Here is a 22,401-nt window from a genome sequence, read left to right as displayed (position 1 = left end):
GGACATTTTTAAACCAGCATTTAATTTCCATTTATATGTAAAGATGAATTTTAGGAATCAGGGGATATACAGTATAAACATGTACAGCAAACTCTACATGTTTTTTCAAAACTTTAAGAACTTCAATGTCTAACATGTAATGTTATTCATTTGAAACTACACTGCCTGAAACTTAATAGAAAGTATTCTCAATTATGGAAAGGCTTGGGGTACTGCTCATTGGTGACCAATATCTGGGCACACCATCTTTTATATTCTCTACCATAAAATTGCATTTTAAAATAGACCCCAGAGATGGAGATTCTGAACTCAAGTTGGAGAACCATGACCAGCTTTTGAAGTGCTTTGGCTGGAAGGGGATGTGACCAGAAATGATCGCATGTCTGGGCTGGGTTGCTTCTAGACATGGAGCTGTGTGTGTGAATAAAAAAGCACTGTCCTAGGATAATGTGGCCTTAGGAGGAATAATGAAGATTGCAGTGTGCTGCCAAGCGGCCAATGGCACTTGTTTTAAAAGACTGTATTTTTGTTTTGCCTTAGGAACCACATTACACAATGTCAGCAACATTATGGTTCCTATAAACAAACCTTGTCAACTAGTTATTGACATCATCCTATTAAGCAACACTGTCCAAAATCCAGTAACCAAAATTTAGAACACCACTTTATAACTTCCCATGAACAAGTTATCAACTCTTTCCTATCAGGTATAAGCAATCTCCCAGGGTGAGTATTCAATCATGATGGCATCTCCTCTCAATAAACACAAATGTTGTTATGGGCTATGTAATTATCATTTAGTAAGTAATCTGTACAAAAGTGACTTCTCAAGCAGGGTGTATTTTAAAAAAACAAAAACAAAACCAGGAAATAATTAGCCAGGTTATATAACTTAGCTCAAACCTCAAAATAAGATTTGAAAAACCAAGGCTACCTGGGGGTCGTCCTCTTACCTTTCTGCCCCTTCTCTAAGTTCCAAGAATGGAGGATAGTAAATGTTAAACTGCCATGAACAGAGGAGTATTTAAAACACGATATTGTTTTCTACTCAAATTTTGAGTCTTTTATTTTTAACTGTTATTTAAAAAAAAGAAATCAGACAAGGATATCTGATTTAACTCCCTTTTAGATTAACATAAGCTATGTATGCAAAAGACATGTTTCAGATTGTTGAAAGAACCTTTAAGACATTTAGTAAACCCTCTTGTGCCAAATACTTATGTTCAAAATAATTTAAAAAACCTATAAAGTTATGTAATTTTTAATTTGTAAATGAGAAAACCAAGGCTCAGAGGTTGCCCCAAGCCAATTATTAATTGGCAGAATCAGGGAAAATCAAGGACTTCCCCTTTATATAGTTTCCCCTCAGTACAGAATAGTACACAGTGGTTCAAAATTACCTAAACCTTTAAGAAGCAAAGTTTATAATGGAAAGCACTTTTAATATTAAACAGTTCTCATGACCCTAACAAATTGTGTCTATAAGCTTACTAGAATGGTAACTTCATTTAATCTTTCATTTGTTAAAAAAAAAAAAAAAAAGACAAACTTTACTTCAAATGGTTCTAAGTGAAATGCAATTCAGTCTTAACATTTTCTAAAGTTCAACTTTAAGCAAAACAATGTCAGTGATGATAAATGCATTTCATTATTTATTTAGATGTTTAAGCTCTCGCACTAGATTTTTTACAAGCTGGTGAACACTGACAAATTATTTCTCCCACAGAACTATAACCACACATTCCCAGACAGTATAAATATATGGTTGAACTAACATTAATACACATCACCATTTTATCAATTACATAATAAAACAAATTATCAAGTATCCAAATATTAAGTTACACAGCTCAAAAGGCATATAAAATATTAGATGTCTGCTCAATTCATTAGCAGAAACCCACTTTTTTTTTGCAAGAGAGGGTAGGAAGGAAAAAAAAAATCACACATCAAACAAAAATAAGTTGGTAAACAACTTCAGAATGTATGAAAACAAATACAAGAATTTCAGAATTTTTATGATTAAGAATTGTTTTTAGCTACAACAAAGCATCTCTACCTTTACCTTTAAAAAAATATTTACTAAAGAGCATTATTCTACGTGTTCCACACAAGACAAAGGCAACATTTTACTAAAAATACTTAATAGCCCCCTCCCACTCTTTGCTCAGGCCCTCCCTATAAGTTGCACCCCAAGTGCAAACATTAAAATTAACTGTAAGGCTTTTTGTCTGGAGACATTAAAGACATGTGCTTCTGTACAATGTAGATTTTCAAAATGGAGGCTTTCCATAACAGCACAAAATGAGATTTATAGAAAAACATTAAATAATCACTAAGACTTGGTATAAAAATCAAAAAGTTGAGCAAACCTGATGTATACTTGTATGAATGTGGGAGATGTAAACATAAAGTGAGCAAATAACCATATAGGCCCTACTTTCTATGTTTGAAATGACGGAAGGGATAAACCACATAAGGTCCAGAGTGTTCCTAGTTCCTGGGATTTTAGTTCTGTATGATACTAAAGTATACAAGTACTGTGCTGGACATTTTGGCACCTAATCTTTCTAAATCTCATATATTGATAAGATTCTGGCATGGGAATAGATTTAAAGATATAACTCAGTACTGCATGATTTCAGAAAAAGTCAATTGGTACAAATGATAAGCACATTTTAAAGCTGAACAGTAAGAATCTTTTGCTAAGTGTCAAAATGGTTGATCGAAACCCAAACATACAAGTTGCAATTCTTTCAAGCTTGTGGCCTGGTAAAACTGCTTTTTAATACTCCTATGGAAGCTTCATTAGATTTATTCACCAAGCCAGTATGTTGGCTAACATGTGTGACAATTTAGGTCCTTTCTCAAGTTCCACTTCCAAGGCAATGGCATCAGGCACCCGTTTTTACTGAATACAACAGTTGTTTCTATGACCATTGGAGTCTTTGAAGCGCAGCCGCATTTTAGGACGATACTTCTCCAAGTACAAAAGTTGCTTGCTGTTAAAAGCTCCACGCCGCTTTCTGGAAGGAAAAAATAAAAGATGTTAAGTAATTAAGGCATAATTCCTCTATAATAATGTTCACTGAGCTTTAGGCAACTATGATCTGACAATTTATCTTTTGATTATTACACTGTCTTAACACAGAAATATGGCCATACATGCATCTGTAAATGGAATGCAAAAAAAGAGGAAAGATTTTTTTCCCTTGGTGTTAACACTATCTTAAAAATGGTCAGATTAGCTGTTGGAAAAATATTTGCTTTCACAGTAATATAATTAAACTGACATTCAATGAGGAAAAAAAAGTCATTAAATGCTTACTGTCTTATGAACTGTACTGCGTCTTCATATTTCATTCCACCTTCAATTAATGCTAGGGCAACAAGCACTGGAGCCCTGGTAAAGAATTTTGATAAATCATTAAAACAAACAAACAAGCAAAAAACAAACCCCAAAACCAACAACCCACTCTGAAAATTCAATATTCCAGACATTGTATTCTACAATACGTTAAGTACTTTTTACTACATTTCCTGTAAGTAATACGTGTAGTAAATGTTGACTTTAAAGTACTAATACTTTCATATCAAACCCCGGTATTTTCTGGAACCAAAAATGCACTAAACCCTCAACTATCACGAGTGTAGAAGTTAAAGCTTGCATTATTGGAAGAGAATCTTGAAAATATTTAGGGGAGATGGCATATCTTGATAATTGCACAGAATTTTCCCTTGAAATTCTAAGCAGTGAAAACTATTTTCCACTTCAAAAAAATTTTGCTTTTAAGTATCACAAACTCCTTTCCTAACGAGCTCCTGGAAATCTGCTTTCATTGTTTTATTATCAATGGAAAGGTGACAGAGTTGCATGCCAACTCCTAAATGCCATTTTCATTTTAATCTTCAACAGGAGACCAGAACTTTTGGGGGGCGACAGAGCAATGAAGGTATGGAGTCACCAGTGATAGTGCTTTATAAATCCGGACATGCATATTTTGGCACTACTGGGTATGAGATCCTATTGAGTTAAGAATCTCTAGGATCAAGGACCCTATCAAAAATACACCACATGCAAACTAGCTTAGAGACAACTTATAATCCTTTCCCCCAATAAACTTGGACAATGACTTCAACATCATGGGTATAACCTAGCGCACAACAATTACTAGTACAAGTAATTTTGCCCACAGAGCCAAATGTAAATTGTAACTATAGCATTAGTTAGTTCCAGCTGTATTTTAAATACGTTACTCTGTTATAATCTATTTTTTAATTTAGTTCAGTAGGTAACCTAACATAGTTCAGTAGGTAACCTAACAAAACAAATTTATTCACAAAGTAATAACCGAGTTTTTACTGGAGTCACTACCATGTTTTTACTATTAAAAAACAGTACCATAACTAGATTTAAGAAATTCTTCCATTGCCCTGGCTGAGTAGCTCAGTTGTTTACAGTGTCAACCCAACACACCAAAGTTGCGAGTTAAATTCCCAGTTAGGGTACATACAATAATCAACCAATGTATGCGTAAATAAGTGGCACAACAAATTGAAGTGTCTCTGTCTCTCTCTCTCTGTCTCTGTCTCTCTCACCACCACCACCACCACCACCACCACCACCACCACCACCACCACCATCACCACCACCACCACCACCACCACCAAATTGCTCACCTCCCAAGGCCTGCAACACAATGAACAGCAATACAACAACCAGGTTCTTCACGAAACTTAATTTTTACAAGACTTAACCAGTCATCAACAATCTGGTTGGATGGTGGTGCACCATCATCAAAAGGCCAATCCTAAAAGAATATATAAACATTTTAGATTTTTAATATAAATAACCACACTAGTAATTCTAAATTTCTAACACTCAAATGTTTTCAAATGCATTTTAACATATCTAATCATGTGTTTTATAATACCCAGTGGTCAATGAAATGCAAATAAATGCTTAATCTTTATAAAAATCTTTTGTTACTTCAAATCTGTGCTTGGCTTTCACTTTGATTTTGAAATTCAGATAATGCAATTTTAACAAAACTTAAAAAATTAAGCTTATGTGAATTAACTTTTGCAGTACATACAGTACGGTTTCATAAACAACAGGAATTATTACATACTTACAAGAACATGGATGCCTTCTTTCTCCACAAGAGTAGTGTCGTAAGTTGCTTCACACACTCTAACTATTGTGGTAACTCCATACTTCTTAAGTTCCTGGATAAAACATACATTACAAAGTGCTCAATAAAATCTTTATACTATGTCACTACTGTCACCATTTGTCATTTTGATCATATCTCCAACAGGTACTGACAGTTGACCAAAAAATTATGAAACACTTAACATGGAAGTGAAATCTTGTTTTAAGTGACAATACTAGAACAGCGTAAGAGGAAAGGGAATATGATAAAATTCCCATGGTCCTTCATAGAATGAAGTTGTTTATAGTCATGGTAATGTACTGGGTAGTTGGAGATGAAGTACTAAAAAGAGGATTAGAAGCAACTCAGAGATAAAGGTAAACAGAACCACAAGAATCACTCATGACTTAATTATATTAACTGCTTAAACTTTGCTCATTTGCAGTATGGTACATAATTTAGAGCCTTAAAGTACACTCAAAGACTCTAAAACTTTCCATTAAAACTATAGGCTTCAAGATTCATAATGTACTTTTACTAAAATCTCAGCTTTTAAAAAATATATACATTGCCATCAAAAGTATTTCTATGACCTAGAAGGCCCAGTTGTTGTTTCTGAGCATCACAGATATATTAAACTGAAGTACATACACAGCCAAATTAATTTTTCAGCATTACCTTCCTTCCTTATAGTCAAAACAGGGAGGCAGTGAGACATTAGGGAGAAGTAGGATTAGTAACTGAAAATTAGATTGTAGACATCAAATGGGGTCCAAGATAGTAACTGTGGTTTATGATATTATCCAAATAGGGTAAGCTGATATATGAACAATCCAAGTAAGTGGTAGCCTTATTCCCATAAATTTCGTATGAGCAAGAGCCATACTGTTATAGTGTCCACACACTAAGTTAAGCAAACTCTGAGGCAAGAAGAACAAGATGTTAACTTAAAATCTAAATTAAGTCAAGTACCTATCCTGGTTGAAATATATAAAATAATTTACGTTTAAAACCTAAGGAAGACACTGATATTTTATTTTTGGAAATTGGAACCGTAGGTGTACATTCAGAATTTTCCAAAATATTTTAAGACAAAAAGCCCCACTATTAAACTGCAATCAGTTTAAGAAATTAAAATGTATCAAACCTTACCTCTATAAATTTGTTTAAGGTCGCATTGGTTGGATTGTGTGTAATAAGAAATCTCATGTTCTTGTAGGTGACTTCCACAGGAGCGGGGCGGTTCATTCGAGCCATGTTAATTTAGTTAAAAAACACTCAATGGGGTTATGAAAGAATTTAAAAATTGAACACAGAAATGGTGCAAAGAAACAGTCTACTTCAATATACTCCACTTGAAATTCTCAGTGCTTTGAGTATGAAGTTGGGAGTAATGGGAAATGAAATGAACCTCCTAACAAGAAGCAGCAATTCTTCAATCCAGTAATACTGAGGCAATAGAAAGGAAGTGCACTGAGGTTTACCCCATCCAGGTCAGAACTCTTGTAAAATGCTCTGCAGATTTCAATTCAATACTTCTGTGTCCAGGTTAACCACTCTTATGGGGGCTTCTTGGTGGAGTAGTAATGAATTTCTACAGTTCACTTGTCTGCATAGAGGTCGTGCTGTGCCTGGCAGTAATCTCCACTGCCCTTCAGAAACTCCATAAATGTGTGACCAAGAACACCACAGAACTGCTGTTTAAAAGAAAAAGAGAGAGAGAAAAAGTTGTTTTCCAATTCGAAAGGAACAGGTTATGCTATTTAAGTATTAGGCATACAGCTATCTTTTTCAAATTTGGGCCCAAGCTACCTTTTCTACCTTTACTAGAACTACAAAATACAAGGATAATTACAATTTAATCAGTAATAATAAAATGAGCATTCACAAATCGATTACTTTAGAACATTTTAAAAAACATTTTATTTTTGAAAGACTTATTTATTTACATACAGGGGGTGAAGGAAGGGAGAAAGGGAGGGAAGGAAACATCAATGTGTGGTTGCCTCTTGCATGCCCCCTACTGGGGACCTGGCCTGCAACCCAGGCTTGTGCCCTGTCTGGGAATGAACCAACGACCCCGTGGTTTGCAGGCTGGCACTCAATGCATTGAGCCACCATCAGCCAGGGCTCAACTAGATTACTTTAAACTGAAATTACTGATCTGATACAGAGAACCCTTAAAGAATAATACTGTTACATTTGGTCAATATCCCTTACACATATTCTTCTATTAGTTACTCCTTTTAATGGTCGGTTTTACATTATTATAAAACATACATACGATTTCCTATAAAGATTTTTCCAACTAATTATTTTTCCATATTATAAACTTCATGAAAACTTTGAAGCAGTGTTCCCATAATTTACTTACTTTTCAAAATGATTCCATATACACCAACCATCTCATTTGATCCTTAACAACCAATTATTTTCTTTTAACAGATTTTTCATATTTAAGTCTTTGGAAGTTAATGAACTTCTAAAGTATAAGGATTATCTTTATGAATTTAAAAACATTTCCCATTTATGACTATAAAAGACATTCATGATTTCAGTAATATTCTTATATTTTAAAACAAAAATTTCACTCGCCCAGCCTGAAACCAGATCTAATTCAAAAGATATAAGAAGGAAGTGGTATGTGGTAGAAATTACTTTACACTTCTTTCATAGGTCTCAAAAGTAGGGTAACTACTACCATCAATAAATGCCTTTATATTTTCCCCCACTTTCCCTTAAAGAACAAAGTGAATTTTATGTCAATATACACCATTAAATGAATATCCACAGGTTATTTCAGAATTTGTATTCAAAAAGCATCAATATCAATGTTTTTTTCAAGTGGTTCATAAAAATTTTGTATACTTAGGAATAAAGGAAAGAATATTAATAGTAGGTTAACAAGAGCACCAAATGCCAACCACTGCCCCAAAGAGTTTATATGTATTCTTACGGGCAAATTACCAAGTAAAAGAAAATAAAGTTTTGTAACATGTTTCCGTTAATTTTCTGTACTTAAATATAAGCATTTAAAACTCCTACAATTAAATTCAAACTATTTTTTCCTATTTCTACTTTATACCTTAAAAGATTCCTACATTGTAATTTCTAGAAAAACTTTCCTAGATTTTGAATAACCCACACAAAAATCTAGCAGATCAAAGATCAAGTAAGACCCGTTTTTCTGTCAAACAATAGAACAAAAGGTCCTTCTGTAAGATAACTTTTATTATTCCAAATTTGTTCAAATGAGCCCTTCCAGGTTGTTACTTCACCTACTTGCTAGTTTGGTGAAAATATTAGTGCCTAAATTATCATTAGGGACTTCACTCTTACAGCGATTAGACTGTAGTATCCTGGAAATAATTTCAAGTATAATCTCACCTCACGTCCTAAATATTACTTCCTTTCAATAAAGTATATCCTGCCCCTTTAAAGAAGTTATTTGTAAAGCTATTAAGGGCAATGACTCTTCTCAGTATTCTTACTATTTTCAGATACTTTTTGCAATTGTAAGCCAATTTATGAGTGAGACACCGTTATTTCCAAATATAACAGCTAAGATTTCTGCTACAGCTGAGTGAGCACTCATGTAAGCAGTTTAATCAAAAAGCAGAGAAAGCAGTATAAAAATAATTCACTTACTGAGCTGGTTATTTTTAGTGAGTGGAGCCACCCAGCGGCTTGGAGGGGCTTCTACCAAAGCAGCAGTGACCGCTGATACCTACCGTCTCTTCCAGTATACAACAGCAGTTCAGAAATACCAGGGAATTTCTCCCCTCTCATTTATGAGTAGCATATAATCACAAAAATATAAACGGTAGAAAAGCACAATTTCTGTGTATCAGCTTGTCAGATTGCAAAAAAGACAATCTGTAGAACTGCTTTGTAAAATACTTCGTTGAAGAGTTTGTCCTACATTTACTTAAATTATAGGTAATGCATCTAGGAAAAAAACCATGTATAAAATACTGCTTGCACTCAGGGATGATCTTGCTTTCTGCTTTACAGCTGATCTAATGCCATCAAACAAAATTCATATTGAAAGAGTAACAGGATGCACTGCCTCAGAATCTGGATCCCAAGCAGATCGACGGCTACAGCGCAAATAACAACTTAATACTTTTGGAGTGGAAGAGGCTGCCAGGGACAGAAGACAAACCTTAGGATTCCGGCTCTGGTTGGCTACTGTTGCCACAAGCCAACAGGAGGCAATAACACATTACACCACGGAGTTCAGGAATAGTCCCCGATTAAAAGGCGCCACCCAGGGCCATTCCAAGGTTGGCAGGGAAAGTGCGTGCTGGTGCCCGGCAGGGGACTCCTTCGCTTCCATGCAACAGTAGCCCTGGATGTTTCCAAGGCCACTTCTCGACCAACTTGCCTCATGAAAAGAACAAGACTCAACTTGTTCCCTTTATCCACAGCCCAAAAGAGAGTGTTAAATCTGGAATAGCTTGAATTACCAGGTGGTGACTGGGGAAGCTGGGAGGGGAAGAGAGTTGGCGCCCTCACCTAACAGTCTCGCTCCAAGGCCCCCCGAAGGGCTACAGCTTGTGGACAGCCCCCCGATGGTCGCCGCTCGGCTCACGCCGCGTGCACGGGGCCCGCCCGTGGCGCCCCCTCTCCGCGCCGCAATCACGGGTTCGCACCGCGCCTTCAGTCAGGCGCGGACGCCGAGGCCATTTTGTTTGAGGCGCTGCGCCCGACCGCGGAGCACAAAGGTGGCTTCACCCGGGTCCTGTACCGCGCCAGCCCCCCAAGAGCTCGCGGCTGAATGTGTTAGCAGCCCCGCCTATCCCACGCCGGGCCGGCTCTGGTGGCGACCACGCCGCCGCCGCGCCCAGCCCGTATCCGGCTCCGCAGTGACACGCGCAGCCCTCGCCCCACCCCGGGCCACGTCTCTCGCTCCCCGGGCGGGCGGGTCTCTTTCGGCCAAACAAAGGGGGCCTCGGGATGCCGTGGAGCCCGCCGGGCCCGGACCAGACGCGCCAAGGGTGGAGGCGGCAGTCACAAAGCGGCTTTTGTGCCGCCCCGCCCGGCCCGCTGCGGCGGTGGCCTTTATCGCCCCCGCCTGCCGCGCAGGCCTGGCCCTACCGATCCCACCGTCCCGGGCTCGGCAGAGACGAGTTCGCCGGTGCCTCCGCTGCCAACCGCCATCCCGCATTTCCCGACGTCCGCTTCCTGGCAGTCAGCCGCCACCGGCCGGCAACAGGATGGTAGTCTGGCTCCCTACCACCAGGGACCGACCGAAACGAAGGGCCGGGGCGGCGGGGAGCGGACACCAGGCTCTGAACAAAGGCGACGGCAGGGATTGGGGGGGGGGCGGTCGTGGAGCCCGAGCCCTCGAGGCGGCGGTACGACAGATACTCACAGGAATATGTTTACTCATTGAAGATTGTGGCCTAATCATACAGCCGGTCCCGAGGCGGCGGCGACACAGACGGCAGAGGTGGCGGCGGCAGCAGGGCAGGGGGCGGCGGCGGTCGTGGCGGCGCGGCGAACGATTTGCAGACAGCGGCGGGGGTACCAGACTCTACCATGCAGTGAACGGCTCCGAGGAGAGCGCGTAGCCAAGCCGGCCCGCAGTTGACGGAGCCAATACGCGCGCCGAGGCGCCCTTGCGTCACAAACCCTCTTTTTTATAGCCGCCGCAACGTGCGAAGCCCCGGCCACCAATCACGGCCGGGGCCCCCCGGCCGAGCGCCGGAGAGCGGGGGCGGAAGTCCGCCTCCGGCGGACGTCACTGCGCGGCGGCTGGTGCCGGTGTGAACCGGTTGATGAATGGCGGGGCGCTCCGGGGCGGGGGAGGGAAAGGGCGGAGGCGGCTTGGGTGGACACTGTCTGAGTTGGGGAAGAGATGGGAGAGGGACAAGATTCCGATTTATAGATTGCGAGGAATTGCGCCGCAAACCGTGTTTCTTATTAAAGCCAGCGAGGCGTGTACACGTCACATGGGAGGCTGGAAGTTTGCCTCAAACTTAAAATGCAATTCTAGGGCTGGAACCGTGTCTCAGCCCCGAGCCTGCTTGCTTATACCCTAGGTCATAACCACAGTCGTCTTTTCCAGCCATTTACCTTGGCCCCTGGGCCCTCTGCGATCTCCGTCATCAAGTAATCTTTATGTCGCATGACCACTGTACCCGATGACTCAACACCTTTCACGCCACAGCCCTAGGCTCCGACAAAGTGAATGCTTGTCGCCGGGGGCACTTGTCAAATGGAGAGAAACTTAACAAACTTATCCTGTATTTGACAGCGAGAGTATCTTGTGACGTAGATAAAGCGCTTTGCTCTCTATAGTCTTTTTTTTTTTTTTTCTGGTTACGTCTCCAATACTACGGACACTGGCAACTGCAGTTGGCTCAACTGTGGCCTTTCGAAACCACGCACATCCTTTGTACTGCTGCTAACTTGGTGTGTTGTCACAGATAATGAAAGACTGCTAAAAGGAAGGTTTATAAAGAATCTTACGTTTTGTCAAGACCCGATGTAATTCTCTTGCGTCAAAGCTAAAGCTTTCCTTTTTGTTCATTTTCAGTCCTGTTGTCCCACTGTCCTCATAATTTATAATTTAGGCCCTTAAGAAGTAGAGCCTTATCAAAATTGTCCTGTGCCACACAAGGGCAACTTTGTCATTTACAATATGAAAACCCTTTCTCCTCTGCTTTCTGGAAGGAGTAAACAGAACTTTTACCTGCTTTGGAGAGCTCGGTTTTCTACTAACACTGAGGCTTTTTGTTTGCTGTTTTTACTGAGCAGTAGATTGGAGAGGGCCTTAGGGATCAAATTGTATCCTCAGTCAGTGTACTGCAGAGTCTTAGGATTTATTAGAACTTCTATTTAGAGAGTGTGGTTGCATAGTTATTCAACTTTTTTATAAACATATACTCTGTAAACAGAGTAAGTGCTTTAAAAAAAAGAGTTGGGTCAAGTTTTTACAGGAACAAAAGTCTAGTCATCTTAAAGAAATGGCTTGCTGAGGAAACTTGAATCCATCTAAATCAAGAAAAAACTAAAGAATTTCTTGAGAAATATATGTCGCTTCACAATGAAACTATAAAAGGAGTAAAGATTTTAAAATCTTAAGTCCTAAGAAATATTGGAGGATTAAAAAGAAATGAAGGGGTGGAGGGGCCTTCTTAGTAGGTCAGGGAACTCAATTCGAAAAAGGACAGATTTCATTATATAAAATTTAGAACTTTTGTACAACAAAAATCTTTTGACAAAGTTAAAATATCAATGTCACATGGAGAAAATATTGGCGCTGTATCATGAACAGAACTAACATCATAATAGAGAAAAAGCTTGACCAACATAACAGTGTAGTTAGAAGACACATTTAGTCAGCTGCTCTGACTACAGAAGTTGGTCAGCAGTGGCTGACTTAGCAACAGTGGTGCTAATTGGAATATAAAAACTTTTATGTAATGACTTTTCAAAAAATGAATTGGGTGGGACAAGATATAAATTCAGCAAATGGTAAGCAGAGCCAAAATCAGTATTAGGCAGTTTCCTTGTAGAACTTGTGATACAAGTTGCCAGCCTTGTGATCCACAGATCCTATAATTACCACAAGCAGTGCTGACACAAAGTATCCAGCCAGTTATGCTCATCAGACTCTAAAAGCTGGGCTCAAACTCACAAGTAGACTATTCGGCTTGTAGGAGTCCTAACTTCTCAGATGAGGTTCCACCTGTTTTACTTTGAAAAGGACATAGTTCAAGGATGAAAAACTAGAGAACACTTTTGCTATTGAGAAGAGGATACACTTTAAACTAGGATTAAGTGTGGCCTTGGTGACCAGCTCACTAAATTCTCTCAGAGTAGTCATGGGCCTGACACTATGGTAACTGCCGTAGTGTCATTGATTTGGATGAACATGTCGGCTGTCTCAAGTGTGGTATGACATTCATTGTTCCCAGTTAATGTCTCAGTTTGACCCCTATCAACTTCAACTGGTCTGCTCACCCAAGGAGCATCATCCAGAGAGAAATCTCCAGCACAAAACTTTGCAAACCACTTTTGATGAGTTCAATCAGTCACTTCACCTTCTCCATACACTGAACAAATCTTTGTGTTTCAGTTGTGTTTTTAACTTTCTCGAAGTAATAAAGTATAATATGCCAAAAATGTTTATTTTCTTCCATCTTCAATATTAAAATGGCTACGCGAACATTCACCAGTTCTGATGAGTTTTTTAAAAATGTATGCTGATATGGCAGCTGTCATAATACAATCTAACAAAATTGTTTCAAGTGAAGTTAAAGACAACTAATTGCTACTAGAGCCATCTTTTGGAAAAAAAACAAGTGAACTTTTTGGCCAACCCAATATTTACATCTGTGGAGGTTCAGCATGTACAGCAAGATGTCATGAACAGATCAGTCAAAATATTATTTCAATTTTCATGCTGGAAGGAAGTGTTTCCTTGAGACACTTAACCTGAAAAAATTTTCTTTTGCTGTTCTGAATAAAAGTCATTTGGGCATTGGAAATCAGGAGGGCCACTGTCTCTGCGTAATTGTTCAGAACCTGTTGAATTATGCCGTAGTCTGAAGTGAGGCAAAAATAGCTTAGGAAAGGAGAATTTAATCTGACCAGAGAAAGGAATGGAGTATAAATAAATTTAAAGGTTGGTTATGCATGCTATGGCAAAGCTGTCACTTGACAGGTTTAATTTACAGAGTTGGTATTTAGGCTGCAGATAATCCAGACAGACACTGACCCAAGCAGCTTTACTGGGGTAAGCTTTACAAAAGGAGAAATGTTCTTGAATGGTTACTGGCAAATGTAATATTTATTTAACAAAAAAGCTACAATAGTCATGATTTTTCCCTACTGTCACATAATTATTTGTGTTACTTGAATCCCCAGACATATATTTTAATTTTAAATTATATTGGGTCATGTATATATACTTTTTGGCTACTCTATTCCCTGTGCTGCATTTTACATTCCCATGACTATTCTGTAACTACCAATTTGTACTTAATTCCTTCACCTTTTTTGCCCATCCCTTTGAATGTCCCATCTGGCAACCATCGAAACATTCTCTGTATCCATGATTTTGTTTTTGTTCGCCCGGTTTATTTTGTTTTTGTTTTTGTTTTTTTTTTAGAATCAGTTGCTGATATATATGTATTTATTGTCATTTTATTTTGTTCATATTTTTGATCTTTTTAAAAAAATATTTATTTTCAGAGAGGAGAAGGGAGGGAGAGAGAAAGGGAGAAAAACATCCATGTGAGAGAGAAATACCAGTTGGTTGCCTCCCATACAGCCCCAACCAGGGACATGGCCTGCAGCCCATGCATGTGCCCTGGCTGTGAATTGGTCTGGCAACCTATCGGTTCTTGGGCTTGTGCTCAATCCACTGAGTCACACCAACCAGGGTAATTGATCTTCTTAAAGAAGACCTTTAGCTTTCTTTTGTCTGGGAAAGTCTTTATCCTTTGATTCTAAATGATAGCTTTGCTGGGTAGAGCAATCTTGGTCGTAGGTCCTTGCTTTCAACACTGAAAATTTTTGCCAATACTTCTAGCCTGCAGAATTCTCTTGAGAAATCAGCTAACAGTCTTATGGAAGCTCCCATGCAGGTAACTGCTTTTCTCTTGCCACTTTTAAGATTCTCTCTTTATATTTAACCTTTGGCATATTAATTGTTGTGTGTCTTGGTGTGGGCCTCTTTGGGTTCATTTTGTTTGGGACTCTTTCTGCTTCCTGGACTTGTATGTCTATTTCCTTCATCAAGGTAGGGAAGTTTTCTGTTATTATTTTTTCAAATGGGTTTCCAATTTCTTGCTCTGTCTCTTCTCTTTCTGGCAACCCCATGATGTGAATGTTGATATGCTTGAAATTATTCTAAAGACTCCATACACTACCCTCATGTTTTTGGATTCTTCTACTTGCTGTACTGAGTGGTTGTTTTTTGGTTCCTTATATTCCAAATCACTGTTTTGATTCTTGGCTTCATCTGCTCTGTTGATTCCCTGTAAATTGTTCTTTATTTCAATTAGTGTATCCTTCATTTCTGACTGGATTTTTTTATGCTGTTGAGGTCCTCACTAATTTTCTTGGGCATCCTTATAACTGGTGTTTTGCACTCTGCATGTAGTAGATTGCTTGTCTCCATTTTGTTTAGTTCTTTTTCTGGAATTTGTTATGTTCTTTCATTTGGGCCATGTTTTTTTTGTCTCCTCATTTTGGCAGCCTACCTGTTTGTTTCTATGTATTAGGTAGAGCTGCTACATCTGGAATCCTCTGACATATTAATACACATCGTAGATTGCTCAACCAGTATTTGTTCGGATATAATTAGATAATTTTTTCACCTAAAACCTTTTTGGGGCATTCCATTCCCAGTTCTCCTATTTTCTTTGCAGGCTCCTTTTAATCTCTCAATCCCTTTAATAATAGTGTTCACTGGAGTTTTGTCCTAGAGCCTTCCGACCTCTCTCTGCTTGCTTCCTGGGATTTTACCTGCTCCACAGGTTTGGCTGTGGGCCTTTCTTCCCTATTCAACACTGCTTGTTAAGTGCCTAGCATAACCCAGGCACTTTGCTATTTTATGGGGAACAATACAAACTGTTTCTACCTCCTACGGAACTTACACACAGGCGAGGAAAGACAAAATCACAAGTAACTCAGAAAAGAATATAATTATAAGATGTCACATGGGCTGTGAAGGACGTAAACAGAATAGCTGGGGTGACTTAGTTTAGACAGGGAATTTAGGGGAGTGTCTCCCAGAAGATCCAAACCTAAATGACAAGGATGAATCATGGAAAGGGGCAGGAAGAGAGAGAGATTCTTGGTGGAGGAAATGTCAGTACAAATAGCAAAGGTAGTAAGAGTTTGGTGGTGCTCAAGGGGATGAAAAACCTGAGAAGAAAAAAAAAAGGAAGAAGCAGGAGTCATGCTGGAGATAGAGAGGGACTAGATCATATGAGGCCTTATAGGTCATGGTAAAGAGTCTGGATTTTATTTTAAGAATAATGAGCCACAGACCCAGCTGGTGTGGCTCAGTGGATTGAGCACTGGCCCGTGAACCAACAGGTTGCCTGTTTGATTCCCAGTCAGGGCACATGCCTATGTTGCAGGCAAGGACCGCAGTTGGGGGTGCGTGAGAGGCAACCACACATTGATATTTCTCTGCTCCCTCCCTTCCTGTCTCTCTAGAAATAAATAAATAAGATCTTTTTTTTTTAAAGAATAATAAGCCATAGCCGCATAACAAGAAATATGTTTTAAGAAAGTAATTTTTATTATTCTGTGGAGAATGGTTAGGGGGGGTCCTAGAGTGGAACTGGTGCGATGGGGTGAAGGACTTGAGGTTTTTACCATGTTAAATGGAGGACAATGACGGTGCTGACTCTGATGAAGACAGTGGGAACGGAGAAAAGTGGGTGTATCAGAGATTTGGAAATGGAATTGAGAAGCTTGAACCACAACATGCCCTACTGCTCCAAATATGGTTGTCAATGTCCAAACTAATAGGTAAGACCATTATTATAAGCTTGCTTTATGCTGAATTGTGTAGGTACACTGACATAAAGTTCCACACTTTCACATAACCATTTTCATTATCGACATGTTAGGAATAAACCAGAAGTGTAAAGGAAATAAAGTTAGTCAAAGTATGCTTGGAGAAAGGCACTATTTCTGAGGGTTTTAAGAATACAGAAAATCGAGAACACCTAAAAATTATATAAAGTTTTCACTGAACAATCAAACTTCTGATAGATGACTATAATAAGAAAAACTAAATTTTATTGTCTTCTTACTGTTTTCCAAACTGTGCCAAAAACATATTTGTGTTTTGTCTTGAAATTATTAGAAAAATCACTCTGAGATACAGATTGGTTAAAAAATTGACACACACAGGGTGACATTACTTGAGATATGTACATAATCAAACATCTACAATATGGCACATATTTTTTCAGATGTTAAAAGTATCCTTCAACATGGAGAAAATGCTTACTACTTAGTAATGTTAAATGAAAAATGTATACAAATTACATAATTTGCATAATTACAACCATGAAAATACAAGCTAAAAACAGAAATAAAAATGTTAACAGTGTTATAACTGACATTTAAGTGTGATGATAACACTCATTTGTTGGTGTCATTGGGTGATGAACGATTTTTTCCTTTACAAATTTCTGTATTTTTAACTTCTTTCTTAAAATGTTAGTCTTGTAATTGGGGGAGATATCAAGTGAATGCTTAAAGGAATTTAATCATATATTATTTTTTTAATATTTTTAGAATTTCAGGGAATAGTTTCAGAAAATGAGTGTCTGGACTGTTTTTACATGGAAGGAATTTAAAACATTTAATTGTATGATGACTATTAAGTAGAAGAAGCAGTTTTTGTGTAGCATTTAGAAGCTGGGAGTTAGAATTTGTCCGGGAAGAGGTTGTTCCGATAGGCCTGTAGCCTTGTTGTAATCTGCAGTAGAGATGGAGACAGCAGGTTATCCTAACCTGACTCCAGCTGTCAAAACATTGCAACCATTCTTGTTCTGAGTCCATCATGTTCCCAGAGAATATATCCCATTATAATTTACTTTTAAAATAGATTTATTTGCTGTGTGGGAATGTAATGCCCAGCCAGTGAGGAGCTCCCTGAGAATCTCAAATAAAAAGAAATATGATTGCCTTCAGAGAATTAAGCCAGCAACTCTGCCACAGTGGAAGTGTTTATATAGCACGTCTAATGGCTATAAACCAAAAAAGATTGCCTACAAATGTATGACTAACATTTAGATAAATCTAAACCTTCAGGCAAGGTGACTTATGTGTAATCTGAGGGAAGTCTTACTGGAATGTGATTGTAAACTGAAATTGAATCAATTTTTATTGTATCTATCCGAAGGAAGGTTGTGAGGACAAAAGGAAGTTGGTAACTGGGTACATAGAAAAGTCTAAGATTTGAAGGCTGTCAGTGTTGGTCCAGCACTGCCTAGGGAAGAGGGATGGAACCTGTATACTATGATCATGCAGTTGTTGTAGAGATATCTTATTATGGGATGTATTAATAACTTTAACATTTATTGAATGTTTACTATGTGCTGGGTAGTGTATTGAGCACTGTATTGATCCTTTAATAAATCTATCCATGGTGATATTTTCCCCTTATAAAAATCAGTACATGGTACATGGAGCCTCAGAAAGTTTAAGGTCACACAAATGTTACACGATATAGCTGATATCCAAATCCCAGTGGCTTGACCGAAAGAGTCCCTGCCCCCACATTTGGCTAAGGTGCTCTCTTTTTCTTGAAGTGTTCCTTAAGGTTAGTTACAGTATGTACTTTCTTGAGCTCTGGCTCTATGCTCAACAAACTTTTCATTGTTATTTCGGATTCCCACATAATCTAATCCTGAAAAGGAACCATTTCATTACAAATGTACTTGCATTCTGGCTTAAATCCTATGAGTTTAGTAAAAGTTAATCATAAGAAAAAAAATAAAGATTACATATTTTAAAAAGTGAATCATAAAATATGATTTTGTAATAAATTACTGAAAATCTACCCTCCCTTCTTGGTCTCTTGAGTATTTCAAGAACAACTGCCCTCTGGGCCAGTTCTATGCCAAGTGCAGGCTGTGAATTGGAGCCAACCTTATGCACTGTTTGTTGCTGAACTGAGAATAGATAGGTATAGAAATTGAGAGCAAGCACTTAAAAACTTTTATAACAATTTGTTAGGGTGACTTTATGTCAGTTGATTTTAATTTTAAAAATTAGGCTTGTATTTAAATATTTAAAAAATATGTTTTCAAGTAATTCTTTTTTTCTTAGGAAACACTGCTGTAAAGAATGATAACTATAGAAAGTAGTTAGTTATAAATGAGGCCATTCCATGGTCTTTTAAATACTGTTTATTCCTAGTCTGTCCATCGGGGTTGCTGTTTTCAGAAGGAAAGAAACCATTTATATACTTCTCAGTTTCCTTTAATAAGCGTCAAATAAGAATTATGATTGTGGTTTTACAAATGTATGAACGTATTTTGTTGATATATTGGTGTGGTCCTGTCAGGACAGTTTAGTGCTACTACTGCACACTTCTATGGTATTGAAAAGGAAACTGAAAATGTTATTTACATCAGATGATAGCAAGGAAAATATGTCTTCAACCAACTTATAGATCAACTGATTTTATAGTCTTCGGGAAATTCATTTTTTAACCCAAATTACTTCTTAGTGCTGTTTAAGCCATTTTCCTTTTATTTAGTGCTGATTGTATGAATTTGCTGTTTTACAGGTAATGATGGAACTAGAAGTCTGTTGAATAGCTTTATTTACTATCACTTCCCAAAATAAGTCCATTTAAGTCCCTGCTGTTTACATGTGTCATGACGATCCTTGTAATTAATTTGGAATGACTTTCAAAATTTATGTTACAAAAGGGTATTTATAGTAATAAAATATTTTTCTTCATTAGCATGTTATTCAAAAGTGTGAACTGATTTTAATGAAATTGTACTAGTTATTTCTCCACTAATGAACACCATGAACAGCAATGACTCATCTCTCCAATGTTCTTTACACAGAGAGGGAACCAAGTAAGCAAAATTATCTATCCTCCACACTCCCTTGGCTATATCCTGTCCAAAGCTAATCAACCTACTGCATTTATTTAGCACTTACTGTGTGCAGGCTTCATGATAAACATTTATTTATTTATTTTTAAAAGATTTTATTTATTTTAGAGAGGTGGGAGGGAGAAAAAGATGGAGAGAAACATCAGTGTGTGGTTGTCTCTCACAGGTCCCCTACCGAGGACCTGGCCTGCAACCCAGGCCTGTGCCCTGACTAGGAATCGAACCAGTGACCCTTTGGTTCACAGGCTGGTGCTCAGTCCACTCAGCCACGCCAGCTAGGGCTCATGATAAACATTTAATGAGCATTATTTAACAACCTACTTGACAGATGAGAAAACTCATTCCTTATCTTTATTTTCTTTTTGAAACTTTCTTGTTTTGCCTACCTCTCTGGGAGCTCTGGAGATGGTTTGTCTACCTTTGCCATCCTGCCCTATAGGTGTTAGTATTTCTAAGGATATTTCAGAGTCATTTAGAAAACTTCTTTGGTTTTAACTTCCAAACTTTCAATGATGACTCTAAAATATACTTCTCCCGGAGTTACAGACATATAGTTCCCTGGGAAAAACTCTGAGTACCTCATGCTCAACATGACTAAAACTGACCAATAATTTCCTCCTTCCCCCCATGAGATCTGTTCATCTTACTGTTCTGATACAGTGAAGCACCTTGGCTCCTCAGGTGCCCCAGCCAGAAATCTGGCAGTCATGCTAGACTCCTCCCTTTTCTTTACTTCTGTCTGATGGCCACTAATTTCTGTTGGTCTATCTATCAAATATCTCAGAAATTGTCCCCCTCCTTCCACTTTTTACTGTCAGTCTTCCTTAGTTCATTTGTTCCCTGCCTCCTTCCCTCCCTGAATCCCACCTGTCTTTTCTTCTTTAATTCCTTTAGCAACATTTACCAGGTTTTATGGCAATAGCTTGATTCAATGACTTCTAGTCTTTTCTCCAACTAACCCATCCTGTATTTTTAAAAATTAAGTATCTTTAAAAAAATGCACATCTGATCTTGTCATTCATCTACTAAAAGTCCTCCATGGCCCACCATTAACTTTTAGAGAAAGTCCAAACTTTTTAGCAAGACATTTAAGACCCTCCAGACTATGCCTTTGCCTTACCAGCCGGCTGTTAACTCTTCTAGCCTTTGAAACCAATTGTGATTTCCAAAACATATGCCATGCTTTCTCAGGTCTCCATTGTACACAATTCCTTTTACCTGGAAAAATTCTCTGTCCACTTTCCGTAAAACCCTAAAATTAATTCTTTTGTGAAGTTTCCCTGACCTCCCCAACAACATAGGTACCCCATTACCTGTGCTTTCATGGTACCACCTTTTATATATACCTGTATTGCAGCATTCACTGCATTTGATAATCATTTTTGTAAACTCCACTTGTTTCCCAGATACCCCATGAAGTTTTTCCAGGCAGAGGTCATGTCCTTTCTATTTCCCTGTGCCTAACGTGGTACTTGTACATAGTAGGTATTTAATGAGCAACAAGTGTATTTTGTGCTATTATTGTTTTGTGCTTGAATTACAGATGTTTGGAAGACAGTGCTGGTGTTTGGTAGGCACAGAAACCCTTAGAAATAAAATCTAGAAGCAGACAATGAGATTAGAAGGTGAAATCAAGAAAGTGATGATGATAACAGGCTGGCTTATCTTGGATAGTATCACCCAAGAGGACATATTTTTTGTTTATTTACTTATGCTGTTCTTGAAAATTTCTCCTAAAAGACTTTTAATAATTCATGTTTACATTATTGTGTTAGACTAATCTTACTTTTTCCCCCCTCAAAATGAACAAGACCAAAGAACGGACAAATAGTATCAGTGACTCAGGAATAAATTATTGATCTAGTACAGATTCACCCAAAGTGATAGTGACATGCTGATCTCTTTGGCAGAGCGTTTCAGAGAATTCTAGACTTAACTTCCCCTCTGCTATCATCCTCTCATTTGTGCATGGTAAGGCAGGCAGAAACCATGCCCTGAGAAAATACATCACACGGCAAACCTGAAGTAAATTTAATATTTTTAAATTGTTATATTATGTTAGTGTAAATAGACTTTTAGATTTGCACAATTGTAATCTTGAGAAGATTGGATTAACTCTTTTAAAATTTAAGGAAAATATTTCTTTGTTGGTTGTACCAAAGAAATGTTAATTAATATTAAAGTTTGAGTAGTATGACAAATAATCTGTCAACTGGTGGGTAATCTCTAAATACACTGAAATTGCTAACTGATCAGTGGCAGTGATAGTCACTTAAGAACAGGTTTTACAATATTTGTAATAATTTTTCTTGAATTACAGCCTTTTTTTGAGATGGGAATATCCTGGTAGGTGGCTATTTTAAAATATAGGGATTAATTCAGGATGGCAACTATCTGTTGTAGGCACATCCTAGTGAAAGTCTCCTCCTGAAACCATGGACAAAGTTTTTAATATTCTGGAACTCATTAAAAATGGCCTTTAAAAGTGTTAAAAAGAAACAGGCTCAAAATGGAGTCACTCATGCTAAACTTCACCAAGATTTAATATCTAATTTGATTGTAGTTGAAGCCTCTCCCAGGAATGGAATTTTAAACCAATCAGTCTGGAATTTCTTGGGCAGCTC

At 38.2% G+C, this 22,401-nt stretch overlaps 2 protein-coding genes across 3 annotated transcripts; both read right to left on the bottom strand.

The window, feature by feature from the left end:
* Positions 1 to 6,443, bottom strand: PTP4A1 (protein tyrosine phosphatase 4A1). Of its 2 annotated transcripts, none has more exons than XM_054569542.1 (5): positions 6,309 to 6,443; positions 5,137 to 5,229; positions 4,681 to 4,811; positions 3,329 to 3,403; positions 1 to 3,026 (listed from the first exon to the last, which is right to left on the bottom strand). In XM_054569542.1, the coding sequence occupies exons 1-5, from the start codon at positions 6,411 to 6,413 to the stop codon at positions 2,909 to 2,911; spliced, it is 522 nt and encodes a 173-aa protein (XP_054425517.1). In that variant the 5' UTR covers positions 6,414 to 6,443; the 3' UTR covers positions 1 to 2,908. The 2 variants fall into 2 exon arrangements, with proteins under 2 accessions (XP_054425517.1, XP_054425518.1); XM_054569543.1 differs by having other exon boundaries at positions 1 to 3,022.
* Positions 6,444 to 6,712: 269 nt separating this feature from the next.
* Positions 6,713 to 10,799, bottom strand: LOC129067556 (uncharacterized). The gene is made up of 2 exons (XM_054569544.1): positions 10,534 to 10,799; positions 6,713 to 6,853 (listed from the first exon to the last, which is right to left on the bottom strand). Exons 1-2 carry the CDS (start codon positions 10,570 to 10,572, stop codon positions 6,758 to 6,760), a joined length of 135 nt encoding a protein of 44 aa, XP_054425519.1. The 5' UTR covers positions 10,573 to 10,799; the 3' UTR covers positions 6,713 to 6,757.
* Between the last annotated feature and the right edge of the window lie 11,602 nt (positions 10,800 to 22,401).

This window comes from Pteronotus mesoamericanus, unplaced genomic scaffold (genome assembly GCF_021234165.1).
Source record: "Pteronotus mesoamericanus isolate MK-2021 breed Mesoamerican mustached bat unplaced genomic scaffold, CSHL_Meso_final contig_20, whole genome shotgun sequence".
NCBI lineage: Eukaryota > Metazoa > Chordata > Mammalia > Chiroptera > Mormoopidae > Pteronotus > Pteronotus mesoamericanus.
The sequence above is the reverse complement of the archived record's forward strand: the minus strand, read 5'-3'. Positions and strand labels throughout refer to the sequence as shown.